Source organism: Phocoena phocoena, chromosome 6 (assembly GCF_963924675.1).
Source record: "Phocoena phocoena chromosome 6, mPhoPho1.1, whole genome shotgun sequence".
Lineage (NCBI taxonomy): Eukaryota > Metazoa > Chordata > Mammalia > Artiodactyla > Phocoenidae > Phocoena > Phocoena phocoena.
Window position 1 is genome coordinate 50899590 of NC_089224.1, and position 16320 is coordinate 50915909.

At 40.9% G+C, this 16320-nt stretch overlaps 1 protein-coding gene across 4 annotated transcripts in view; it reads right to left on the bottom strand.

Moving 5' to 3' along the window:
* SNAPC3 (small nuclear RNA activating complex polypeptide 3) overlaps positions 1–16320 on the bottom strand; it is a 44709-nt gene that overhangs the window by 9719 nt on the left and 18670 nt on the right. For 2 of the 4 annotated variants that reach the window (XM_065879119.1, XM_065879122.1), the window contains exons 4-5: positions 10143–10247; positions 8175–8324 (exon numbers count right to left, since the gene is read on the bottom strand). In XM_065879119.1, the coding sequence (XP_065735191.1) occupies positions 8175–8324; positions 10143–10247 (255 nt within the window). Of the gene's footprint in view, positions 1–8169; positions 8325–10142; positions 10248–16320 lie in introns of all 4 variants that reach the window. The other 2 variants (XM_065879120.1, XM_065879121.1) reach the window with 2 other exon arrangements.

Consider the following 16320-nt stretch of genomic DNA (forward strand, 5'->3'; position numbering starts at 1 on the left):
AAATTTGTATATTGTCTTGAGATTCATGAAAGGAACCCAATTAGAAATGAAATAAACTTTAATATTATTTTATTATATGCATACACGGCAGTGATAGTTATTTTGGATACCAGAACTAAAAACGAAACAAAGCCACATCTTTGATGTTTCCCCAGTGTTAATGACAATGATCATGGAGCTATGTTGTTCTGTCCTTTTTTGTACTTTCAATGGGCTTTTATAAAAATTCCCGCTGTATATTTTCAGTAACTCTTAGGCAGGCAGAATGTGAGTATCTATTCTTATTCAAGCAATCTTGCCCAAAGTACCATAGAACCCTCAGGTTTCAACTTTCAGACTACCAGACTTTCCATCAGAGGAGTGGTCTCTTAATCCTGACCTTATAACAGAATCATAAAAATACCACAGACCAAGTCTCACCTCAGATCCATTAAGTGAGAATCTCTGATGATGTGGCTCAGGCATCAATATGTTCCCAACCCCCTCAGGAGATTCAGATGTGCAACCAGCGCTAAGAACCACTCTGTTAGACTCGTCCTTCACCATTTGCTTAGAATTAGACCCCTGGGTGAGAGTCAGAAGACCTATGTCTTTTTCCTACACTTACTCCTCAGACCTCAGTTTCCTCACCTGTACAGTACCTGCCATGCTATGCTATCTTATAGGATTGTGGTGAGAATCAAAAGCAGTTTATGAACTATAAAAGATATATAAGTTTCAGGCATTAAAATAATATCACCCTAAGATAGCCTAATTTCTCTCCTTCGAAGCTTCGGTTTTTCTTTCTTATTTTTCTTCATTCCCCCACTTACAGACACCTGGCACTGGCATGAGACGCCCGTCTAAGACTGGCTATGCTATTTCTTCTCAGACTACTCAACTCAATCTCCTGACCCTCTGTTTCCCCGTGTAAAATCTGAGTAAAGCCAATACGTTCTTCCCATGTGGTTGCAGAGGTAAAAGGATATAACGTACTATAATGCCATGCCTAGCTGCTGTAACACAAAATACACCACTTACTATACTTCTAAACCTTCAAACAGGTAAGCTAGGGTCCAAAATAAAGATTCTGAAAGAATCACTACTGCCTTATTTTGGAAACAAAACAAAGTTTAGTGTATATAAAAATATGTTCATATAGAACTTCATCTTAAGTGATTCAAGCAGTTTAAAACCTTTGGTGTAATTATTAATTAGAATGGGGACTCTAAAAGAACAATCTTTTCATTATATCTTTTTATTATATCATTATATAAACGGCTAGAAAAGAAGATGTGAGTAATCTCACTATCAGTTACTTTTCATTTTCAATGGTAACCAGAGATCCTCAACTAACTAGTTTCCCTATTTGTCAGCTAGTTTAGCTGACCAAGTTGCAAGGGAGGGAAATAACCAACTGACTTGGAAAAACTGTAAGAAGTATAAGAAGTTACTTCTGTTATTAATCTAATGTAACCTAAAGGTCTACCTGTTACTATTTCAAATTTATAAACAAAGTAACTATGGATAACTAGTATGATCATTTGAACAAAGTCATTATCTATATGTCATTTTAAGCATCTAATAATCATGTACTCTCTTGCTATCATTCAAGTCAGCTGCGTTAGAAGCTCAGCAACATTCCTAAGATTTGCTGTGAGAAAAATAGTAATGGGGGAAAAGAAGTGTCAGAGAAGGCTGGGTAAGAAAATTTTTACAACTTAAATTTATGTTACCATTTTTCCTATACCCAGGCTTTACTTATAATAAGTAATAATAATGTGTGTGTAAAGTATTTTCTCAGAGTTTCTCTAAGTAAGACCCTTAAGAGACTATTGACAAAAAGAGATTGACTAATCTGAGCTATGTTAAAAAGATTGATAGATCAGACATTAAAACCTGAAGGACCATTAAAAACAAACAGAAACAAACCTGAGCAGAAAATACTGACACTGATTTTATTATATTTTAAAAATGTACTTCATTCTTGAACTACTATAGTCTAAAAACAAACATTAGCAAAACATTATTTTAGACATGGCTTTTCAAAGAGATTTAAATACACTGGCCCAATTCTCCTAGTCCTCTCACACACCAAATTCATCAAAGAAAGTATTTTCTTCAAATCTGGAAATAAGATTCTCATTTCCTCAGCTACAAGAGCTGCAAGTCACTAATATGTTCCATGATTACCAGTGAAATACATGCCAAATTCTCCCTGTCAAAAAAACCATTATAACTTAAAGACCTATTTTCAGTTTGTTAGGTGTAACAATGGCATGGGGTAAACAGATGAAATAATTCTGGCAAAATGGTGAGAACTGTAATGGGTACATAAGGGCTCCTTATACTATCCTCTTTTACATGTGTATGTTTAAAATTTTCCAAAGCAAAACTTTTTTTTTTAAAAAACACTGTAAAATACAAACGCCAATCATTGAAATAAAAATCTTTCCACAGGCCAAACAACTATGAGTTCACGTTTCTAAAACATAGCTTAGAAAAAGGAGGCAAATGAAACAGGTCCCTGAACAGGCAAAGATTCCACAAGCCCATGTACCAGAATCTTGCCGTTAATCACAGCACAGCTCAAGTTTTCACTCAGTGCTTGTTCACCAAATAAATAAAAGGGTAGGGAAAGATGTCTAAAGCCAGGCATAGTACCAACATGGCAAAGAAAGAACCTGGGGCTTTGAAGGCAAGCTGGCAATGGTCTGAATCCAGCCTCTACCACTGCTTACTGAACACAGGTAACTCATGACGATGCTTTGACCCATCTTTTTCTTACCTGTAAAATGGTGATAATTCTTTCCAAAGATCCTGTACTATCAACTAGTGTACTATACAACTGGCACACGATAAGTGCTAAATAATCAGAAGATATTATTTTAAGACATGGAAGAGGCAGAAACAATGAAACATCAGATGGATAAATAGGACTATGGGTCATTTAGTCCCCTGCTTAGAAAGCTGCTGAAGGCATGAGCACTGATGTACAAACACAATAAACTAAACAAGTCTGGTTAAAAACACTCTCCAGGATTCCTGGAGCTAAGACTGATTCCCAGATCTGACTCACCGCTGTGAGCGGTCATGACATGGTCGGAATAAGGAGGGTGAATTCAGATTTTTCTTCTTAACTTGATCTTATAAACTTATAGCTACACCTTGTTATTCTTTTTTCCCCCAGAGTGGAGAAACTTTGCAGAAGACTGCTTCTCCGTTAAAAGATAAATCTTCTATTTCCTGGTGTGCATACAGCCTTGAGATTCCACTTGTTTCTCTTTAATGTTTACCTTCAAAAGCGCCAAGCTGGCAAACCTGAAGAACCCAAATATCTTAAAACCACTTTCAATATAACTCAAAAACTATGCTGGTCTCCATGCCAGTCACCCAAAAGACTGGAATACAGCCAGCCTTGTGGGGCAGACAAACATATCAAATGGTATCAGCATATTATTATAAAGCACTATAATGGACAAACGAAATGGGGCCAGAGTGGCAAACAGAGGACAGTCAAGAAGAACCTCACATAATAAGTGAGAGAAAGGGCTTCCCACCCATGTTCAAACACTCAGAGGCATAAAAATGTATGGTACGCTTGAGCCAGATAAATTCATTGTGGCTGAAAGATAAGGTGTAAAAGCAGGGGGTGAACAATATAGGAAGTTCACTTGAGAATCACCATTACAAAAGGCCTTATATGTCAGCCTAAGGAGCTTGGACCACAGGCAACAGAGAACCACTGAGACTTTTAGATTGGAGAATGACAGGATCAATTTAAAAAAAAAAGTTTTCAGAAAGAACAGACTTATTCTTTTAGAGCAGTTTTACGTTTATCATAAAATAGGGAGGTACAGAGGCCTCCCATACACCCCCTACCCACCCCAACGCACAACCTGCCCATTATCAACACCACTCACCAGAGTGGTACATTTGCTACCAAGGAGGAGCCTAAACTGACACATCATAATCACCCAAGGTCCACAGCTTACTTTACAGTTCACTCCTGGTGCTCGATTTGTTTTTGAAAGACATCTTCAGTGGCAGGTATGGGACAATCTAAAGGTGGGGAAACCAGTTAAGAAGTCTCTGTAATAGTTCCAGGAGAAGATGCTGAGGGCCCAAACTAAAGCATACGGCAGTGGGAAAAAAAAGTCTGGAGCTATTATGGCAGGATAAACAGCAATGGAAAGGGAGAGTTTCATCTGAAGAAAAAGGGAGATGGTAGAATAATGAGTTTAAGACTAATTGAGCTTGAGGTATCTGGGTTCATTTATTCAGCAAAGACTCGGGCACTTCCTCTGTGTCATACATCATCACAGGAATACATCATTGAACAAAACACAGTCCCTGCCCTCATGATTCAAGGGAAGGAAGACAGATAAATATATAACATGATGTTAGGTAGTGATGAGTGTTCTTAGCATGTCAGGGAAAGAGAATAGTAATACAGGGAAAGACCTCTCTGTCAACGCAACATCTAAAAGAAGAAATGAGGGAGTGAGCCATCTGAATACCTGGTGAAGAACACTCCAGGGTGAGGGAACATAAGATACAAAGGCTCTGAGCAGGACCCTGCTTAGCATACATGAGAAAGAGCAAGAATGGCAGGTTGTTTAAAGGCAACAAGTGACAAAGAGGGTGTTAGGATATGAAGTTGGGAGGCAGACAGGACCAGATAATGGACCACAGTAAGGACTTTGTATTTTATTCTAGATATGAGAGAAAGCCACTATAGACTTTCAAGCTGAAAAGCAGCGGGATCTAACTGATACTTTACAGTATCATCTGGCTGGTACAAAGGATAAACAGAAGTGTGGAAAGGGGCAGGAGGAACAGTCACTAGGCTACTGAAAAAGTCCAGGCAAGAGATGATGATGATTTAACCAGCCTGGTCCTGTGAAGGAGCAAATACATGGGGAGATCCTAAATATGATTTGAAAGTAGAGCCAAAGCACTTGCTGATGCCTTCAATGTGGGATGAAAAGGAAGCAAAGATGATTCCAAGGTTTTTAGCTAAGTCACCAGGTGTAGAATGAGTGTATTTACTGAGATGGGAACACTGGGGAAAGTACAGATTTGAGGAAGAAGGGAGAACTAGAGTCTGTTTTTGAACAAATTAAGTTTGAAACGGCTATTAGACATTCAGTAATTGTCAAGGAGGCAGTCGGAAAAAATAAGTCTGGAGTTCAGAGAAGATGCTGGGATTGGAGATAAAAATCTGGGCTAGGAATCTGGATGAGATCGCCTAGGGAGTATACACAGAGGAGAGGTCTGAGGATTGATTCAAAGGGCTTAATAACATTCACAAGTCACGAGGATGAGAAGCATCCAACAGAAGAATTAAAAGTCAGATAGGAAGAAAATTAGGTGGGTGTAACATCTTTTTTTTTTTTTTTAATAAATTTATTTTTGGCTGCATTGGGTCTTCCTTGCTGCGCACAGGCTTGCTCTAGTTGTGGTGAGTGGGGGCTACCCTTCGTTGCGGTGCGCAGCCTTCTCATTGCAGTGGCTTCTCTTGTCGCGGAGCATGGGCTCTAGGTCCATGGACTTCAGTAGTTGTGGCACACGGGCTCAGTAGTTGTGGCACACGGGTTTAGGTGCTCCGCGGAATGTGGGATCTTCCCGGACCAGGGATCGAACCCGTGTTCCCTGCATTGGCAGGCAGATTCTTAATCAATGCACCACCAGGGAAGTCCCGGTGGCTGTAACATCTTAAAAGCCAAGTAAAGAAAGTGTTTCAAGTAAGAAGAAATATTCAATTGTGTCACGTGCTGATGAGAGGTCAAATAAGATGAGAACTAAGTCTATGGTGGCATCAGTAAAGTGATTTTGGTGGAGTGGTGATGAATAAAAGTGAGTGTAAGACAAAGTGGGGGGGAGAAAAAGAGAAACAATGAATTGAGGTACTATTGTTAATTCTTCTTCTTCTTAACTCATTAACTCTTGAGACAGTTTACTGAGAAGAAAGCAGAAAGATGAGATGGTAGCTAGAGGAAGATACAGGGTCAAGAACAGGTTTAGAATGGGAGATGGGAGATATTACAGCCCACTTGTGTACTGATGGGACAGCCAACAGAATGGAAAAAACTGATGATGCAGGGAAGAGAAGGGATAAATACAAGAACAAAGTCCTTGGTTATGCAATGGCGAATGGAATCCAGTAGACACCTAGATTGGCTTTTGATGGCAGCAGGTTTAGCCCATCCATTGTAACAGGTGCGAAGGCAGAATGCATGGGCAAGTGGGTAAATGTGGGTAAAAGACAATGGAAAATTCTTTTCTGATAACTTATTTTCTCAGTGAAATTAACAGCAAGGTTTTCAGCTGAAGGTAAGCCACAAGGAAAGGATGTTGGCAGTTTCAGAAGGAATAAAACAGTTACCTTGAAAAGTGGCAGAGTGTATCGACTATAGAGAGGTGATAAAAATGCCGGGCAGCACTGAGGCTAAGTGAGAATGCCCAGTGACGCTTATAAATAATGGGTTTGGAAACCAAGAGAGAAAGAGATTTACAAAGATTGGAGTATACTTAAAACCATGAAAACTGCGGGGAAAGCCCAGAAGAACAATTTAGAATAAGAATTAAGATGGGGCTTCCCTGATGGCGCAGTGGTTAAGAGTCCGCCTGCCAATGCAAGGGACACGGGTTTGAGCCCTGGTCCAGGAAGATCCCATATGCCACGGAGCAACTAAGCCCATGCGCCACAACTACTGAGCCTGCGCTCTACAGCCCGTGAGCCACAACTACTGAAGTCTGTGTGCCTAGAGCCTGTGCTCCGCAACAAAAGAAGCCACCACAACGAGACGTCCATGCACCACAACAAAGAGTAGCCCCCACTCGCTGCAACTAGAGAAAGCACGCGTGCAGCAATGAAGACCCAGTGCAGCCAAAATAAATAAATGAAATTTATATATTAAAAAAAAGGCTGATCCTGCATTTATTAAAAAAAAAAAAGAATTAAGATGAAACCTAAGTTATAATAACACCTATATGGCTGGTGATAAAGGAATGAGCCAAAAGAAGAGATTGTGATGGTTCTCGTCCAAACTCTTATCTCCATTCTAGTTGTTCCAAACATGCTGCCCGTCTTAAGTATCCCAGTAAATCTGAGGTCCTCTGCCAGAGTTGTACCAGGTAACAGAATTAGGTCAAGCTTGTTCTATGATGAAATTCAGAAGGATCAAGGCCCTACTGTTATTGAGTAAGCAATCCCTTCTGGAAACTGTAGGTGGCCAGTCTGACACTTGGGTCCTTTCTATCCTGATCCAATGAGTAGGCAGGGTTTCTCTGTCCTTTTGAGAGCAGCACCCTGGGAAACACCAGCAAGGATCATCACCAGATATTACATCCCTCTTTGCTTCGATCCTTGAACTAACAGGTTCTTCTATGGGCACTGATGCTCTCGGGTGGACTCCAACGCTTTGCTGGGGGCAGTTATGACAGACAAACTCATAGAGTTTGAAAGAGAAGAGTGAACAGCAAATTCCAATGCTACAGTGATGTCAAAGTGTATGAACATGGAATAGAGACCTATTGGTTAGACAATTAGGTGGCCTATGACCTTAGAAAGAAGAGTGTACAGAAAATGGTTGAGAAATAAATGGGAAATGAAGAAATCAAAACTGAATATAGCCTCATCTTTTAAAAGGTCTTGATGGCAAAAAGAAGGGAAGAGGGACTTTCCTGGTGACGCAGTGGTTAAGAATCCGCCCACCAATGCAGGGGACACAGGTTCGAGCCCTGGTCCAGGAAGATCCCACATGCCACAGAGCAAATAAGCCCATGCGGCACAACTACTGAGCCTGCACTCTAGAGCCCACGAGCCACAACTACTGAGCCCACGTGCCACAACTACTGAAGTCCATGCACCTAGAGCCCATGCGAAGCAACAAAAGAGAAGCCACCGCAATGAGAAGCCCGCACACTGCAATGAAGAGTGGCACCCGCTCGCCATAAATGGAGAAAGCCTGCACGTAGCAATGAAGCCCCAACACAGCCAAAAATCAATCAATCAATAAATAAATTTAAAAAAAATAGAAGGGAAGAGATAAGCTTGATGGAATGGCATAGAAGAAGAAAGCATTTACCAGAATGTTTATGAGCCTATTCACCTAAAATCACTATCTCCTTAGCTTATTATTATCATTTCCACTTGTTTTATGAGGGTTAGAAAAAAAAAATCACCTTACTTTGCTGATGTGTTCAGGGGCTTGGTCAGGAGTGTTGCTGAATTCCCCACCAATCTGGAGGTCACTGACACAGCAAATTGAATCCCTCAGTTCCGTGAGCTTTTGACTGCCCAATACCAGCATCGTCTGGTATGGTTTGTGTTCTTTGTGCTACGAGTCAGACAGTAAATAAATCAGTGTTCACTTAGAGACAAAGCAATTAAACTATAAATCCTGTCACGACCAGATCTAAATTAAGTTACTAGTTTTCTTACTTTAAGTTATTCCCATAATATGGTGTCCTGTGTTTTCTTAGATTCTGCCTTTGTCTACTCAGCATCGATTAATTATAGCTCCAAAGTAATCACCAAAGCTGTTTACATCTCCCCTGTGATCCAGAGCCCATACTCTAAAACCACCTCTTTTATCTAACTCTCATATACCAAGCCGATATTTCCCCTATCCTAAGTCAATCCAGAGCCAGGTACCAGAAACTAGGGACAGCCTGATAGCCCAGAGCCCAATGGAATTATTCAGGATAGTCAACCCTAAACTGTTTACTCTGCCCTGCCATGTCTTTCCCATGGAAACCCAATAAAGGCTGTGGCCTATGCTTTTCCTTTGCCTCCTGAGTGATACTGGCGCTTCCCCCTGTGGCCCTGCATGATGTGGCATACCCTTTCCCCTCAGGAAATGTAAACAATAAAAATCTTTCAATGGCACTGGCCTCTAGTGCTGTCACTCAGTCACCCCCATAAATTAAAATCCTATGAGTACAATTGAGATACTTGGTGCTGTGGTCTGACTGCTCATGTTTGTCCAAAATTCACACATTGGAATCCTAAGACCCAATGTGATGGTGTTAGGAGGTGGGGGCTTTGAGGGTGATTAGGTCATGAGGGTGGGACCCTCATGAATGGGATTAGTGCCCTTATAAGACAGAAGTATGTAACCCAGAAGAGGACCCTCACCAGATGCTGGCATGCTGATCGTAGACTTCCAGCCTCTAGAACTGTGAGAAACAAGTTTCTGTTGCTTATAAGGTACCCAGTCTGTGCTATTCTGTTATAGCAGCCAGAAAGGACTAATACACTTGGCAATAAAACTTTTTTAGTTTAAGCTGAATTTTATAATCAAGATGCTACTAAAGTGACACTGACATGAAGAGCCTTTGGAATATAACTTCACTGTCTTTTAAATTTTCCTGGAAGTTACCTCATTGAAGTCAAGCAATCTATACACTACCTGCATGTCATAAATGCAGAGGTTTGGTTTTACTGCTTTTGTTTTGCTTTGTTTTGATTGATAATTTGAGATCTTAATCAAACAAGGTAATTAGTACTATTTCCCAGATAATTCATAAAAGTCTATTCACAAGTGCAATTTATGTAGAGTAATATTTCAATGAAACCTTATCAAAGTTTATGATACATGTATTTGGAGAATCAAGAATATATACACTCTGGGCTGGGATAGAGTTCTCTTTATTAGAGACTCCTAAGAAATTCCTGGATACCCCTGACCTGTTAACTTTCTGCATTTTCATCTAAGAAGAGCTGAATTTAGCTAGTTCAATAACTTCCCAAAAATTTTGAATCGGTGAAAAAAAAACCCCACCCCCCTTCCTTCACCAGTTTTTCTGCAAAAAAAAAACCACAAAAAAAACCCCGATCCTCAAGAATTCATATTTTCAGAATCACTGTGCATTTACATACCCTTCCAGTTGCTACTAATACAGAAATCAGGTATACATTCCAACAGTGTAACTGTAATCCTATTACTCAAGAGATGATTTGAAATCTGACCTTATTTACCATATTCCTTATATAAACAAGAACCCAAGAATATAGACAGAATGTCATATGAGACAGCATATGCTTGCATTTATTTTGGTTCAAATAAGGTTCACATAATTAAACTTCAAATAATTAAATTCTTTGCCAAAAGTCACTCACATTATCTGTGAATCCAAAAGGTTTTACTACTGACCTTATGAAATATAACAGGGTACAAGATATTCACAGATAGGATAAGCTCTCCTTCTTCAATCATGTCTGCTGGATTTTCAGGCTTTTTTCCTATGGCATGTGACTCCTGAAGAAGGAAAACAAGTTAATAAGACATTAAAATCAGACACTGTGACCCAGATCAGAGGCAGTGTAGAATAAGGGTTATAAGCAAGGGCTTGAGTCAGCCCTGGGTTTGACTCCTAATTCCATTTCAAGAAAATTGTTAAAAACCTCTCTAAGCTTTAGTTTCATCATCTATAAAAAACTGAAAATACTTATTTTACAGAATGGATGCTGGAAATGTATAATAAAGCATCTAATAAGACATTTGGCACTAAGTGCTTAGCAACTGATGATAAGACAGGAGTATCACCTAATGTTGGTATAACACTGGCAGTTACTAACACTTTTACATACCTCCTCTCATATTATCATGAAAGCTATTTGATGGATAAAGCTTAGGTTCACCAATTTACCCAAGGTAAATCAGGGTTAGAATGCAAATACAAATCTGTTTGACTCTAAAACCCGTTTTTTACTACACTGTCACATCTTTAATCCATCAATACATCACACTCTCTTTTATATGTGCTTAATAACTATAAAATAGAGGCCAGCAGGGAGGACTGGTTAAGAAGTGAAGGTGCAAAAGATGTTTTAAAAACAGGTGGTAGTGACATTGTGCAAAATGGCACAGCAGGAAGCTCTAGGGGATCAGTCCCTCCAGCAAAGCAACCATTAAGATGGAAAGAGACTGGAATCAACCATTTTGGCACTCTGGAACCTCATCAGACACTTGTATCAACCAGGTGAGTGCCTGATGAAGGAGCAAGCTGCTGATCTTTCCTAGGTAAGCAGAGGGTGTAAACTAACTACAATGGGCTAAAAACTACCATCATTTAGCCCTGATGCAGACGTGGACACAGCAGCCTGTGGTCTTGGAAAAGGTGGCCGACACCAGGACGAGCAGTGGGATCTTGTTCTCCCAAAGCTGGGAGTAGTGTGTTTTGGTTGGTCTGGCAATGCCCTGAGGGCCTGGTACAGATACTTGCCTTCAGTGGCTTCCCCCAGCAGCATCTACTGGAAAATTTAGAGACACAGGACCCTTTGTGGAGTCAGACATTTAAGAAAATCTTGGTCAGGTCACTGGCTGACCAAATGATAATTAATCAGAAACATCAGTGACCATACGGGCACACCTTGGAGATATCACAGGTTCACCTCCAGACCACCGCAGTAACAAATACTGCAATAAAGTGAATCATATGAATTTTTTGGTTTCCCAATGCACGTAAGTTACATTTACACTACACTGTACTCTATTAAGTGTGCAATAGCATTATGCCCCCCAAAAACAATGTACAGACCGTAATTTTAAAAACTTTTTGCTAAAAAATGCTATCTTCTGAGCCTCAACAAGTTGTAGTAATAATGTCAATGTTCACTGATCACAGATCACCAAAATAAATATAATAATGAAAAAGTTTGAAATATTGTGGGAATTACCAAAATGTGACAGAGACATCAAGTGAGCAAAAATGCTGTTGGAAAAATGGTGCCAACAGACTTGCTCAATGGAGGGTTACCACAAACATTCATTTTGTAAAAAAACGCAATATCTGTGACGTATAATCAAGTAAAGTGCAATAAAATACAGTATGCCTGTACACAAGGACTACACATTGGAAAAATAGTTTGGAAATGTCACAAACAGGTCCAGCTCTCAACAAGTAAAAAACACACTCAGAATGTCTAGTTCTCAACAAAAACTTTTAAGATACACAAAGAAACAGGAAAATATTGCCCATTCACAAGAAAAAAATGAATCTGACATAAACTATCATTGAGGAAGCCCAAACACTGAAATTACTAGTCTAAGATGTTAAATCAGCTGTCTTAAACACACTCAATTAGCTAAAGGAAACCATAAACAAAAGAACTAAGGGAAATCAGGTTCCTCAATAAGATTAAAGATGATTTCTCAGGACTTCCCCGGTGGTCCAGTGGGTAAGACTCCAGGCTCCCAATGCAGGGGGCCCGGGTTGGATCCCTGGTCAGGGAACTAGATCCCACAGGGATGCCACAACTAAAAAGTCCACATGCCACAACTAAGAAGTCCACATGCCGCAACTAAGGATCCACATGTCGCAACTAAGAGTCCGCATGTAGCAACTAAGTGTCTGCATGTCGCAACTAAGACCCGGCACAGCCAATAATAAATAAATAAACAAACAAACATTGTTTTAAAAAAGATGGTTTCTCACCAGTAACCATGTAGATAATAATGCAGTGCAACGATATATTTTAAGTTGTAAAAAAAAACAAAACAGTCAACCAAGAATTCTACACCCTGCAAAACTAGCCTTCAGGAACGAAGAAGAAACTAAGCCATTTTCAGATAAACAAAAGCAAAGGGAGTTCATTACCAGTAGACCTGCCCTATAAGAAATGTTAAAGAGAATTCTTCAGCCTGAGATGAAGACACTAGACAGTAACTTGAATCTATAAGAAATAAGGAACACCGGTAAAGGTAAAAACATAAGTAAATATAAAAGTCAGAAGTACTGTACTTTTGGTTTGTAACTTATTTTTTTCCCTACGTGATTTCAAAAGCAAATGCCTAAAACAACATTTATAAATTATGTTAACAGACACAAAATATATAAAGATGTTATCTGTGACAATCACAATATAAAGGGAAGAGATATATATATATATATATATATATACACACACACTACTGACAAAGTATTACTAAAACTAGGTTGTTCTATAAGATGTTAATTTTAATCTGCAAGGTAACCACTAAGAAAATAAGAACACATACAGAAGGAAACAGAACGGAATCAAAAGGACACACCACAAAAATTCAGTTAAATACAAACTGAATGGAAGTAATGGAAGAACTGAAGAACAAAAACCATATATGACATACAAATAGCTAAATAGCAGAGGTAAATCCTGATCAGTAACTACTCTAAATGTAAATGGACTAAACTCTCCTATTAAAAAGGCAGAAGAGATCAGGGAAGATGGCGGAAGAGTAAGACGCAGACATCACCTTCCTCCCCACAGATACACCAGAAATACATCTACACATGGAACAACTCCTACAGAACACCTACTGAACGCAGGCAGAAGACCTAAGACCTCCCAAAAGGCAAGAAAGTCCCCATGTACCTGGGTAGGGCAAAAGAAAAAAGAACAGAGACAAAAGGATAGAGACAGGACCTGCTCCAGTGGGAGGGAGCTGTGAAGGAGGAAAAGTTTCCACACACTAGGAAGCCCCTTCGCGGGCGGAGACTGTGGGTGGCGGAGGGAGGGAGCTTCGGAGCCGCGGAGGAGAGCACAGCAACAGGGGTACGGAGGGCAAAGGGGAGAGATTCCCGCACAGAGGATCGGTGCCGACCGGCACTCACCAGCCCGAGAGGCCTGTCTGCTCACCCGCCGGGGCGGCCAGGGCTGGGGGCTGAGGCTCGGGCTTTGGTTGGAGCGCAGGGAGAGGACTGGGGTTGGCGGCGTGAACACAGCCTGCCGGGGGTTACTGCACCATGGCTAGCTGGCAGGGAGCCCAGGGAAAAGTCTGGACTGCCGAAGAGGCAAGTGACTTTTTCTTCCCTCTTTGTTTCCTGGTGTGCGAGGAGAGGGGATTAAGAGCGCTGCTTAAAGGAGCTCCAGAGACGGGCGCGAGCCGCAACTAAAAGTGCAGACCCCAGAGACGGGCATGAGACGCTAAGGCTGCTGCTGCCGCCACCAAGAAGCCTGTGTGTGAGTAGAGGTCACTCTCCACACCTCCCCTCCTGGGAGCCTCCGCAGCCCGCCACTGCCAGGGTCCCGTGATCCAGGCACAACTTCCCCGGGAGAACGCACGGCACGCCTCAGGCTAGTGCAACGTCCTTCTGGGCTCTGCCGCTGCAGGCTCGGCCCACATCCGTACCCCTCCTTCCCCTCCCCCCCCCACCCCCCCGGCCTGAGTGTGCCGGAGCCAGCAAATCAGCGGCTCCTTTAACCCCGTCCTGTCTGAGCGAAGAATAGATGCCCTCCAGCGACCTACATGCAGAGGCGGGGCCAAATCCAAAACTGAACCCCGGGAGCTGTGCGCTGTGCGAACAAAGAAGAGAAAGGGAAATCCCTCCCAGCAGCCTCAGAGGCAGCGGATTAAAGTTCCACAATCAACTTGATGTAACCTGCATCTGTGGAATACATGAATAGACAACGAATCATCCCAAATTGAGGACGTGGACTTTGAGAGCAAGATTTATGATTTTTTTCCCCTTTTCCTCTTTTTGTGTGTATGTGTATGCTTCTGTGTGAGATTTTGTCTGTATAGCTTTGCTTCCACCATTTGTCCTAGGGTTCTATCTGTCCGTTTTTGTTTATTTCCTTAAAAAAATTTTTTTCTTAATAATTATTATTTTAATTATTTTATCTTCTTTCTTTCTTTCTTTCCTTCCTTCCCTCCTTCCTTCCTCCCTCCCTCCCTCCCGCCCTCCCTTCTTTCTTCCTTCCTTCCTTTCTTTTTCTCCCTTTTATTCTGAGCTGTGTGGATGAAAGGCTCTTGGTACTGCAGCCAGGAGTCAGTGCTGTGCCTCTGAGGTGAGAGAGCCAACTTCAGCACACTGGTCCACAAGAGACCTCCCAGCTCCACATAATATCAAATGGCGAAAATCTCCCAGAGATCTCCATCTCAACACCAGCACCCAGCTTCACTCAACGACCAGCAAGCTACAGTGCTGGACACCCTAACGAACACAACCCCACCAATTAGCAGAGAGGCCGCCTAAAATCATAATAAGTCCACAGACACCCCAAAACACACCACCAGACGTGGACCTGCCCACCAGAAAGACAAGATCCAGCCTCATCCACCAGAACACACGCACTAGTCCCCTCAACCAGGAAGCCTACACAACGGGAACTACGAACCTGCAGGCTGCAAAACGGAGACCCCAAACACAGTAAGATAAGCAAAATGAGAAGAGAGAAAAACACACAGCAGATGAAGAAGCAAGATAAAAACCCACCAGACCTAACAAATGAAGAGGAAATAAGCAGTCTACCTGAAAAAGAATTCAGAATAATGATAATAAAGTTGATCCAGAATCTTGGAAATAGAATAGACAAAATGCAAGAAACATTTAACAAGGACCTAGAAGAACTAAAGATGAAACAAGCAACGATGAACAACACAATAAATGAAATGAAAAATATTCTAGATGGGATCAATAGCAGAATAACTGAGGCAGAAGAACAGATAAATGACCTGGAAGATAAAATAGTGGAAAAAACTACTGCAGAGCAGAATAAAGAAAAAAGAATGAAAAGAACTGAGGACAGTCTCAAGAGACCTCTGGGACAACATTAAACGCACCAACATTCAGATTATAGGGGTTCCAAAAGAAGAAGAGAAAAAGAAAGGGACTAAGAAAATATTTGAAAAGACTAGAGTTGAAAACTTCCCTAATATGGGAAAGGAAATAGTTAATCAAGTCCAGGAAGCACAGACAGTCCCATACAGGATAAATCCAAGGGGAAACATTCCAAGAAACATATTAATCAAACTGTCAAAAATTAAATACAAAGAAAACATATTAAAAGCAGCAAAGGAAAAGCAACAAATAACATACAAGGGAATCCCCATAAGGTTAACAGCTGATCTTTCAGCAGAAACTCTGCAAGCCAGAAGGGAATGGCAGGACATATTTAAAGTGATGAAGGAGAAAAACCTACAACCAAGATTACTCTACCCAGCAAGGATCTCATTCAGATTTGATGGAGAAATTAAAACCTTTACAGACAGGCAAAAGCTGAGAGTTCAGCACCACCAAACCAGCTTTACAACAAATGCTAAAGGAACTTCTCTAGGCAGTAAACACAAGAGAGGGAAACAACCTACAAAAACAAACCCAAAACAATTAAGAAAATGGGAATAGGAACATACATATCGATAATTACCTTAAATGTAAATGGATTAAATGCTCCCACCAAAAGACACAAACTGGCTGAATGGATACAAAAACAAGACCCATATGTATGCTGTCCTCAAGAGACCCACTTCAGACCTAGAGACACATACAGACTCAAAGTGAGGGAATGGAAAAAGATATTCCATGCAAATAGAAAACAAAAGAAAGGTGGAGTAGTAATTCTCATATCAC